This window comes from Hemitrygon akajei, chromosome 8 (assembly GCF_048418815.1).
Source record: "Hemitrygon akajei chromosome 8, sHemAka1.3, whole genome shotgun sequence".
Classification (NCBI taxonomy): Eukaryota; Metazoa; Chordata; class Chondrichthyes; order Myliobatiformes; family Dasyatidae; genus Hemitrygon; species Hemitrygon akajei.
In genome coordinates, this window is record NC_133131.1 from 118,763,761 (window position 1) to 118,775,839 (window position 12,079).

General features: G+C 37.3%; 1 protein-coding gene across 1 annotated transcript in view; it reads left to right on the forward strand.

Annotated features, from left to right (window-relative positions):
* The window catches only part of dnah5l (dynein, axonemal, heavy chain 5 like), a gene marked incomplete at its 5' end in the record, with an annotated part of 260,289 nt that overhangs the window by 74,660 nt on the left and 173,550 nt on the right, over positions 1-12,079 (forward strand). The window contains 5 exons of the mRNA XM_073055303.1: positions 634-770; positions 5,494-5,656; positions 7,227-7,338; positions 9,977-10,105; positions 10,627-10,826. Coding sequence (XP_072911404.1) covers positions 634-770; positions 5,494-5,656; positions 7,227-7,338; positions 9,977-10,105; positions 10,627-10,826 — 741 coding nt within the window. The remainder of the gene's footprint in view (positions 1-633; positions 771-5,493; positions 5,657-7,226; positions 7,339-9,976; positions 10,106-10,626; positions 10,827-12,079) is intronic.

Here is a 12,079-nt window from a genome sequence, read left to right on the forward strand (position 1 = left end):
GAGCATTTCATCCAAGACTTTCTGACATTGTCCTTCATGGCTATTTGCTCCTACTGCCTTCTGAGCTTGTGTCTGGAGGGCATTCTAGTTCTTGTAAGCAGAAGGCATTCCTGCTGCTGTGCACTTCTTCCACAAAAGCCTCAAGTTCAATATACAAAAAAAATGTAACTCCATTTTCTCCAATCTAACATTTTTCATTTTCAGCTCAGATTTACTTCCAACTCAACTGTCAAAACTCTCCACTGTCATGTTATACCTTACCTTACCTTACCTTAACACAGGACACTGTGGCTCCATATTGCCTTGAAAATTAGAAACTAATAGTAGTACTAAATACTCAACAGATCTGGGTGACAATGCACAAGGTTGGAAATGATTATAAAAAGAAAATGAGATTTTCTGATAATGTTTTCTTCAAGGCCAGTGCAAATGAAAGATGAGCAGCTCCATCTACAGTGAATTATTCTATTATTGTTTTAACCTTTAATTGAAAATTAATAATTAAAAAAACCAGCTTCAATTCCTAACTTTATGAATTGCTTCTTAGCTTTATATTGTCCAACCTATTAGAAGATGAATCCAGGTGTTACTGAAAGAAGTCAACTGCCTTCTGCTTTTAATTTCACATTATAGGGGCCCTGGTGTTGAAGGCCTTCCACCTCAAGAAGCCAGCGAAAGGCTGCAGATTTTTCAGACCAACTTTGATGAGCTCTGGCGGAAATTTACTACTTATTCTGCAGGAGAAGAACTCTTTGGGTTGCCTGTCATAGGTACCAATTGTTTATTATATTTTTTTTCATTTTAAATAATATAAGCCTTCAGCTTTTTGATATCTTTGGGTAAATTAACTTACTCCATTTAAATAAGAATGCTAATGGAGTAATAAGAGAGAGGGTGTTACAAACAAACACACAGATTTATAATTAGGAGTAGAAGTAGGCCACTTAGTCTCTCAAATCTAATGTGCTATTTATTAAGTTCATGGTTGATCTAGTTGTAACCCTGGATCCATATTTCTTTCTACCTGCAGTAACCTTTCACCTTGCACCTCACTTTCTTACCAGGATTTCATTTACTTCTGCTGTAAAATATTCAAAGAAACAGTTTCTAATTCCTTCGAGGAAGGTGAATCCCACAGGCTCCGAGATAAAATGTTACCCGTCATTTATGTATTAAATGGACAACCCCCTATTTTTAAAACAGTGATCCCTGGCTCTAGATTCTAGATTACATTCCCAGTGTTGTGTTATATTATTCCAATGTTTTTATTCATTTTTATCATCATTATGTAAATCTGAAATGAATATAGGCATCAAGCAGAAGCAGAAATGCAGGAGTTGCTATGAGTGCTATCTGCTCTGCAGCATGCAGTCTATGCCAATGGTATCCACACAGAGGTTATTGTAATTGTGTGAACACAAACTAATCAGCCAATAGTTTGCACTAAAGACAAATGTAGCAGTTAATCAGGAACAATTGAGCTTTTAATATGGTCATTAGTATTGAAAATCTAGCTGGTCTTAAAAATTAATACTGTATACACGAGTCTCTTTCGCTCAAAAGAATGAAAATATCCATGAAAATATAATTTGTATTTCTGTAATACCTCTTGTAGTCTCAGTCCCCTATCTTTACAGTTAATGCATTCTGATGCAAAACTATTGTCATATTATATAAACATTTTAATGTTCAAGTTTAATTGTCATTCAATCATGCATAAATACCCATGAATACAGCCGAAGGAAACAGTGTTCCTCCAGGAGTGCCAACAGTCATACACAGCGCAAGAAACATATAGCACATAATAAGATAGCAGTAAACATATAGTTACACAAAAAAGTATATAATATATCCCAAGTCCCTGAGTCAGTGGATGCAAGCCTGCAGCCGTCTCCAGATGAACTCAATCCAGTTTATTTTCCACTAAGCGAACACTGGAGGGCAGCACTGACACCAGCATGGGCACCAGCTCCAGCATCATCTCTCTTGGGTGGCTGCATCAGGCAACACTGAAGCATGAGGCCTAGTCCGTGCTGCAACCGAGGTCATGCAGCTCCCCCTCTGTCAGTCCCAGCAATAAATCAGTGAACCAGACTTGCACATTCCAAATTACCAATGTCCAACAGGGTCTTGCAATCACAAGAAAAATGATTACGACAATCATTCGCAGTTGGATTGAACACTGCCTTCATGCACCAGCTCCAAAGCCTCGCTGCAGCAGGCAGCAATACGGTCTGCAACAATGAGCAACTCACTGAGGGGGCACATCTGCAGTACTTGAAGTTCTTAATGTCCAGCAATATCTTGCAATCATAAAAAAAGATGTTTAAAAAAGACAATAACACCTTTGGTTGGCCCTGTAGAAGCCACTGCATCTGAGTGCACCACCATCTAACCAGAAGTCATCCCACACCACTGCCATTTACGGTGCTGGCGGAACACTGAAGGACAAACTTTTCAGAGAGAGCCAGCAGTTAGTCCATACAGAAGAAGCACCCACTTGCCATTTTCCTCACTGCTCTATCAGTTGTAGACATATCTGTCCATTGCAGCTTTGGACAGCAACTGCACAGTGATTTAGAGGACAAACTCCCACTACTGAAGGTTCTATGTGTTATACTATGATTATATCATATGGGACTGGCAGAGAACAGGTATGGCAGCTCAATATTGGATATCCTTGAGGCACTGTGAACTGTCAGCCACTGCAAAAATGAACACGGTCACAATCTGTTAGGTATACTACTCACCATGGCATTACAATCAGGTCAATAGATCAAACCAAGTCCATTGAAAAGTGCGTAAAGATCTACCAGGAGCACCACAGGTGTGCTCAAATTGAGGTCCCAAGCTGAACACCTGTGTAAAACAACAAAAACATCATGCAATACAGAGAACTAAACAATCCCACAACTAACTGATCAGGCCAAAGTTCTGAATGGTTGTAGAAGGAGCACCAAAAGCATTCCAGTCCTCAGTGCTAAGAACGTGAATAATCAAAAGCAAAACTGAAAATTTGCAACCATGTTCAGCCAGAAGTTCTGAATGAATGATCCATCTCAGCCTCCTCTGAAATTCTTACTGTCACTGAAGACAGTCGTCAGCTTAATCACTTGATGCCATGAAACGTCAGGGAACATTTGGATGCTGCAATGGTTATGGGACTAAGTAATATCACAGCAATAGTAATGAAGATTTGCACTTCCAAACTGTCTAAGCAGTTCTAGTAAGGTTACAACTTCTACATCTATCTGAACTTGTAAAAAAAAATTGTTCACTATTGCCTTGTCCACCAAGAGCAGGATACATCTAATCTGTCTAATTACTGCCCAATCAGTCTGCGTCTAATAATCAGCAAAGTGGTGGAAGATGTCATTATCATTATTATGAAGCTCCAGTTATTTACCATAACCTGTTCAATAATGCTCTCTTTGGGTCTTCCATCACCACTTAGCCCTAGAGACTTCATCACAGCCTTGACTTGTATTCCAGAGATGAGGTGATGGTGACTTCCCTCGAGATCAAGGCAGGTTTTGAATGAGGGTCACAACAAATTTATAAGTTTGATGCCTCCCCCATGTAAAACAGATAAAAGTTAGGTTAGTGAACAACAAAAATCACTCCAATTGAGAAAATGTAACAATGTAGTAGTTATTGGAGATCAATTATTCCAGTACGAGCTCCTAGGGCAATGTTCTAGATCTAACCATCTTCAATTACTCTTTCCTTCATAAAGCCAGAATGGAGATGTTTACTGATAATCATACAACATTCATCCCATCCTTGGCTTCATAGAAAATGCACAACAAGATCAAGTGAACATTCAGACTTGGCTTGCCAGATGCTGGTAATGCTTGTGCCACATAGGCACACAGCAGTGATTGTCTTCAGATGATAGAGTCTAACCATTTATGATTGATATTCAGTTACTTTACCAGCATTAAGTGTATCATCATTAACATCTTGGGGAACTCCAATGACCAGAAAAACAACTGATCCAGTGACATCAAAATCATGGTTTTAAGTTCAGGTCCAAGGATAGGCATTCTGATGCAAGAGAATTACCTACTGACATGTCAACACATGTTTCAATATCTACATGAAATAGACATGGAGGAATACTCTGCACGTGCCTGATGAATGTATTTCCAATAATACTCAAGAAACCTGATTGTCCTCAGGGCAAAGCAGTCTTTGACTAGCATCCTGACTCCACAAGCAGTACACATTCTCTCTAGTGTGGCTGCATCGAGCACAGCAGTGACTTATGCTTCTCTAACAATGCCTCCCAAACTGATGACATTAACCAAAAGGACAAGACTTTAGACTGCAGAAGTTCACATTGGAGCACAAAATTCTTCAGTAATGAGGGATTAATTCACAATTTGTTACACTGAAGACAATTTATGCTGACCTGGTCTGATATGCCTAGACCAACAAATGGAACTGTACTTGGCAGCTAACTTGTACTCAGAAGCCAATCTAACCCCACTTCATTTGATGATCCAGATTTTTCCCAGCACCTCTGTTGGCCCTTAGTTCTTACGTGATTTTTGTAATATGAAGGAATGCTCTGCATATGCCTGATAAATATATTTCCAATAATACTCAAGGCAAATCAGTCTCTGATTACCATCCTAACTCATAAAAATTTAAGTAGTTTCACATGGAAATTAACACCATTTAAGGTACAGGAGAAATATTGGGCCAATCTGTTGTGTCATTGATTAATGGACAAATATTGACTCAGATTAGCAAAACCTTTCTTCTCTTACTCATAATTGTGGCATGGAAACTTTTCTTAAGATGCAAAAGTATTTAGCCCTCAGTATAACAATTTATTTAAAAGCATTCACTTTTTACAGTGGAACAATCACTTGTGATTAAAAAATTTTGAGCTTAAGTCTCTGAAATAGGACTTTAATGCACAAAATTAATGAAAAGAATCTATATACTTTAACAGCACTTGATATTTACTAGCATTAGTTTTGCAGATCTTTTTAAACAAATGCAATTTTCATTTTCTTTTATGACTTTCTTGTATACAAGGAGACCCAGAGCTCATACCACTTTCCTTTAATCCAAATCTTTAGTTCTATTTAAGAATAATGACATAAATAGAATTTATTTTTTTAGTGCTTTCATTTGACTTTTAACTTGAAATTATTGTGTAGGTGTGGCGATCATTCAAATTTTGATTGTAGATTGGTCAAAAATTCTCCTTGTGCCTTAATGCCTACAAGTGACTCAGCTTCCCTTTCTGTGGCACCACATTGGAACAGGCACCATTAAATAGAAAACCCATAAAAAGCTGCCAGAAGTCAGACCTTACAAGAGCTGCAACATAATTCAAGTTATTTGTTATAGTTATTTGCAATAGGCATCTGGGAGGACAGCATTCGTGTTTGAAACTTTTAAGAATAAAATGTTGAGAAATACTTCAGATCTTTTTGAGAATTAAAATTGCATATGGTTCTTTTTGTTATAAAATAGATTATCCTGATTTACAAAGAATAAGACGTGAACTCACATTACTGCAGAAATTGTATGGTCTGTATAATTCAGTTATCGATAACGTCAGTGGTTACAATGACATTCTGTGGAGTGATTTGGATATTGAAAAAATCAACAATGAACTTCTGGATTTTCAGAACAAGTATGTAGAGCTTATGCAGGATGTACATAATTTAATAACTTACCTTAACATTGTCCAATGTGTGTCAGAGTCTATAATGTTTAATAAATGCTATGGAACATGAGGGAGACAGGGTGAGCTGGACAGCTGGCTACAAAATTAGTTTAGTGGAAGGAGTCAGTGCATGGCAATGCAGGGATCAGTACTGGGTAATGCCATATATTGGATGAGAATGACTTGAAACTTTTTTGATGATGCAAAATTGGAAAATGGTGGAAAGAGAAGGCTATCAATGATTGGTACAGGATCGAAAGAATATCAGATGGAATTTAATTCAGACAAGACAGGCTTAGGGTACAAATGTATAGCTCCTAAAAGAGGCATGCTTGCCTTCATCAGACAAAGAGAATATTTTCTGTATCTTCGATATCTTAATCAAATCTTTTCTATACTACAGCATAGTGGACCATTTCTGTTTTTAATTGGATTCAGGAACTCAATGCAATTGAGCCAGGAACTCAACACAATTTACAAATTAATGCTTAGGAGGGAAATGGAATCTAGAGATGTGACTACTGTCATAACGGAGGTGGATAGGAAACAGTTGCCAGGCTCCAGATTCAAGCATGTTATTTTCAGTTTTGAAGTCCAGGTACCTTGAAAAATGCAGAAGGGCATGGGGGGTATGGAATGTAGTGGAACCCAGTCAAGAGAGATGCAATTTTTTGTATCCTATTGTCCCTGAAAGTATGTGTTTTCCTTTAGTTGGTGAGAGAGTGCTGGATCCCTTGTTCTCCAGGTCTGAATTAAAATTGCAAAAGGACTTTGAACTATAAAGAACTGTCTAGCTTCATGCAGAGATGGCATGTTGAGGAGAATGGTAACAAGGAGCCACCTGTCCAGTAGTGCAGAATAAATATAAATCAGCTGGAGCCAGACTGAAACCTAGCACCTGGTACCTAGCTGGTGGGTGCTCCTAAAATGCGTTCCTTTATTTACGTTAAAAATTGCTAATGTTATAGTGCCATCACTTCATTAATTTGAAGGCTTCAATTGCTGGTTTGCCCAACGTAGCCACACTGATGTATTTGGAAATAGACAGGACAAATTGAAGGAATTATTTCAAAATTTCTGGATTATAAACTATATAAGGAATCCAGAAATTGTAACAGTGAGATTAAGCTATCAGGAAAAATCATCACTTGTGGCGTACTCAGGCCATACTGGATGTTCACCATCGGCAGGTGTTTCAGTAGACAAAGCTATGGGGGAGTCTGGGAGAGGTTCATCTACTGCTGATTTTTTTCTCAGGCGATTAGATATGTTTACTATACATGATTTCCTTATAGGTTAACTATACTAAATATAGAATAATAGATTAGTTAAACTATTTCCTTTAATTTTGTAACTTTTTATTTTCTTATTGTTTTATATTGAGCCTGAATAAATGAAGAAGTAAAGTTAAAATTGACACAGTTTGTAAGTGATGGAAGTCAATATAATTTCTAAATTCTAAAAAAATATATTGGACTTTTATAAAGTATCTTAAATTTTTAAAATATTCTATATTTAATATTTTTTGTGTGTGTAGAATACGGAAATTACCCAAAGCCTTGAAGGAGTGGCAAGCTTTCAATGACCTGAAAAAGAAGATTGATGATTTCAGTGAAACTTGTCCGTTGCTTGAAATGATGGCAAACAAAGTGAGTGAATTTTTGATTTATTGTAAAAATAAAGAAATATTTTAGCAAGTTACAGTAAGAAATGGAAATTAACCTTTGAGAGAAATACAGCATCCAATTGACAGTCTTTATACATTTGCTTCCCTTTGATACTGTGAGATGTTCTGTCCATCTCTGAATAATTTTCATTCTAATAGCTATAACTGGATGGCAGCATAGTCGTTTTACCAAACCAATGTATAGAAGCTTAGACTACTCATCCAGATATTGTTCAAATCCTATCACGGTTGCTGGAGAACTTAAATGATCAAAATGATCTAGTTTAACTAATCATATTGATGAAACTACTAAAACAAAACATACCTAGTCTATAAAGAAAACCTTTCACCTTTACACATTCTGATTAACTTGTAACTGCTTCTGCAGTGACTTAGCAAGCCATTTATTTAGCGGTGATTAGGAATTGGCAATAAATGGTGGACATTCTACAATGTCCACAATGTAGAATAAATAAAATAATTCTTTAAATGAATAGTCTGATAAATATCTTGTTTATATAGATTGAAGCTACTGAATTCAAAATTATATTTGAGGAGAGCAGAGAAGAAAAATAGCTTTGACTAAGGATCCAAGTGCTTTCATACAGTATATTAATTTTTTTACATGTGCTGATATAATAGAGTAAAAACCTAATGGAAGAGAGAATACTTTTTGTATTGAGCTGATGGATAAGAAGGCAACTCCAGATTTCAACACATTGTAAGAATTATATAATACCCTAAGACTAGGAGATTTGTGCAATAACAGAGACAATGTGAGCTATTAAGGAACTGATAGCATAGGAACTACCAATAGATGCCTTCAACTTGAAAGTCAGATGTCCATAAATTTCTAATTTAAGAACATTTTATCAGAATTTTAATTGGAATTGATTGGGCAGCTAGAGAGTAAATTTTCTGTAGGTTCTATTTGACTCATTTATCTCACTCACCAGAAATGGTTTTTGTTTCCCTCATTGCTTTAATGAGTATGAACTGTAGACCACAATGTTCAGTGATATCTGTTCCCCTTGGTCTCCATTGCTTTCTCCTTTCTTCCTTCTCTGTAACTTTTGAAGAGGTGTTCAAGAGTACTGGCAAGGGCAGAGCCATAAAGGTTGCCTGCGTGAAGTTTAGCAAGGCTTTTGACAAGGTCCTGCATGGTAGGTTGGTTCAGAAATTGGTAAATTGGTTTATTATTGCTACATTACTAAGCTAGAGTGAATAACCTAAGGTAAAATATTAACAGGGTGCAGAATAAAGTGTTATAGTTACAGAGAAAGTGCAGTGCAGGTAGACTTTAAGATGCAAGGTCATAATAGGGCAGGTTGTGAAGCCCAAAGTCCATTTTATCATATTAGGAAAATGGTCAGTAGTTGTATAACGGTGGGATAGAAGCTGTCCTTGACCATCCTGGTGATGCATTCAGGCTTTAATATTTTCTGCCAGATGGGAGGGTTAGAAGAGAGAGCATCTTGTGTTGGTGTGTGCTTTGAATATGCTGAAAGTGAGATCACACGGGACCAAGGATAAACTAGCCACCTGTGTACACAATTTACCTGATCTCCTGAATGTATTTAGCAGTTTTTGTTTTTAGGGAGATATTTTTCTGCTCCTTTGGGTGTCTTGGACCAATGGGCATCGTCAAACAAAAAAATTAGAAACAGTATTTCCATAAGGTTAAGAAAAACTTCACATAAAGGTGGTAGAAACTGGAAAAACAATTGTGATTGCCAGATAATTTTACAGATAAGAATGATATTTTTGTGATTGATGGACATGTATGAAATAGTAGACTGCATTGCCTCGAAACTGTATCGTGTAGTGTTGTTATTTTTCAGAGCTAGGCAACTGATCTCATTAGAGTAAATAAAAGTGAGTGATTATTTCTGTGTGAAATTGTACCAGTCAGAAATTTAGGTTCCATAAATCTGGACTGTGCACTCTGTTGATGCCAGGGCTCCTCACAACACAGCATCTGAACTAACTGCAGGTTGCTTAACCACCCTCTAAAGTTCAGAGCAGGTACTCAAACAATCAGGGAATACTTGTATCAGCATTTAACTACTGGGCTACTCATTTAATGAGTGACCTGGTGCTAACATCACTGGCAATACCTTATTTTAGCAGGCTTCAGGATTGACGTTTTATGTGGAGAGGATGTTTCCAATAGTGAGAGAGTCTAAGACCAGAGGACAGAGCCTCAGAATAGAGGGGTGTCCTTTTATAATGGAGATGAGGAGGAATTTCTTTAGCCAGAGAGTGATGCATCTGTGGAATTCTTTGCCACAGGCAGCTGTGGAGGCCCAATCTTTATGTATATTTAAGACAGAGGTTCATCAATTTTTGACCGTTCACGGCAGGAAGGGATATAGGGAGAAGGCAGGAGATTGATGTTGAGAGGAAAATTGGATCAGCCATGATGAAATGGTGGAGCAGACTCGATTGTCCAAATGGCCTAATTCTGCTCCTGTATCTTATGGTCTTATGGTGTAGAACTGGAGGGCTATGTGGGAGGGAAGCTTAGGTTGATCTTAGATAGGTTAAAGGGTCTGCACAACATTGTCAGCTGAAGGGCCTGTACTGTGCTATTGTGATCTATGTTCTCTGTTCTCGTACAGGCTATGTTGCCAAGACACTGGGAAAGGATTGCACAGGTCACTGGACATACTTTTGATGTGGAATCTGAACAATTTTCTCTTAAGAATATAACAGAGGCACCATTACTAAAATATAAAGAGGATATTGAGGTAACATGCTTATTTTCTACTTTTTAAAGAAGAACTAACTTAGAACTAACTTAAGGGATTTTCTGGTTAAGACATCATTTCCAAATAAATTTACAATAATTGTGCAATAAAGTTCCATGAAATGTACTTTATTGAAAAAATATTAAATCAGTAAATGTTTGAAATGTATATTATAAAAGGTCGCAATAAAGAAGTAACCCAAAATCACTCTTTAGTTTATTGAGCAAATATTCATTTTAATTGATTAGATTATTATAAATTAATTTACACAGTAGTACATTTTGGCATGGACTAATAATCTGGAGAGTGTAAATTACAATCTCATGACAACTTGACAAATTCAGTTTTATTTTAAAATATTAGGAAATAATAGGTTTATGTAAATAAAAGTGGCAGTCAAGCTTATGGATTTTTGCCAGCAATTTTCACATTTCAAGGACTAACTGAACTAAATATGCAATAAAATCAAAGATTCAATAGGAAATACAGTGAATGCTAAGTCAAGATAATCTATTTTTCAGGACATTTGTATTAGTGCGGGCAAAGAAAAGGACATTGAAGCAAAACTAAAAGCTGTGATAAATGAATGGAATGGTCACGTGCTCACTTTTGCCCCATTCAAGACGAGGGGTGAATTGCTGCTCAAAGGATCAGACATCGTGGAGAACATTGCACTGTTGGAGGACAGCCTAATGATATTGGGCTCATTAATGAGTAACAGGTAACTTACAAATAGTTTACATGGCGTATTCTAGAATATAAAGATCTAGTGCTGAAACCATGCAGCAAGCCAAGCAACATCAACTAAGTTACAGAATCAAGAAAATATCAAACTTTCAATCTTTTGTTGTTCAAGGCAGTAGTGATTCCTGTGTTAAGTCAAATTAAGCTGTAAATGTTCCTTCTCCACTGCCCTATCCCCAATCCTACAGTCAAATCCTTTATGTTTTAATCATGTGTACGCCAAAGACTTTAGTTTCCTTAAAGCTCATTATTTGTGTGTATCCCTTGATACTCATATTCTGTGTCTATTCACCCACTGCTAACTTATTGGTGATGACATCCTTGCTGGAAGCCTGCCATCTTTCAGTGCAAGATACTAAACGGCTTTGGCATCTCTGGATCTAGAAATCTCAGGAATGGGCTGTGTCATCCTGCCATTTGGTCTGGCTGACTATTTATCTCCATCAAGTTCACTGGCCTTGTGTTGTGGTGGGATCATGCAATTTAAGGGAAGATGGCAGTTCTGGGGTTGTGCAAGTGACTGTCAACTTGTTGTGATCCTATGAATTTTTTTGAGGACGGGTTGTTGGACTGCAAGTACTTATAAGTACAATAACTCAGATGGTGGCAACAACCTGAACTCATGTGAGATTAGTCTAAATTTCTGGTGTGGCATGCAGACATTCGGTGGCTGTGCTGTTGTTGCAGTAGAAGTTGCACCAACAGCAATCATATTCCACAATATAGTTTTGTTCAAAAGTCTGCAAATAGAAATTGGGATATTTTTCTGTTCCTTCATTGCTGCTGATCCAAAAAGCATAGATTTCTAGCTCTGGACAAAGCTCTGTGCCAGTTGACGCTGGACTTCTCAATGCTCCCTGACATTGAAAACAGGTCTTCTGATTGCCTTTTTTAAGAGACATTCATCTTCTTCAGTGAGCTACTCTTCAAAGTCGTCATCTGACTGTGCTGAAGCTGAACCCACTCATAACATCTCTCCGTCTCATTCCACTCTTGATGAATTACTCTCTGCTTGGTCTGTGGTCACTTGTGCCTGGAAGCTCGTTTTATGCACATCTTGCCCTTGTATGTCATGTCACAATTTGAGCCTGAGCTGGCATCTACAAGTATGAAAGCAAGTTGCAGGCCAGTTTGCTGTTCCTTCACATTTTTGGCTGAAATGCATTTCTTCACTGTCTAAATTTAAAAGAAAAGAAGACAAGGGGTAGATTGTGATGAATAGAGGATGTT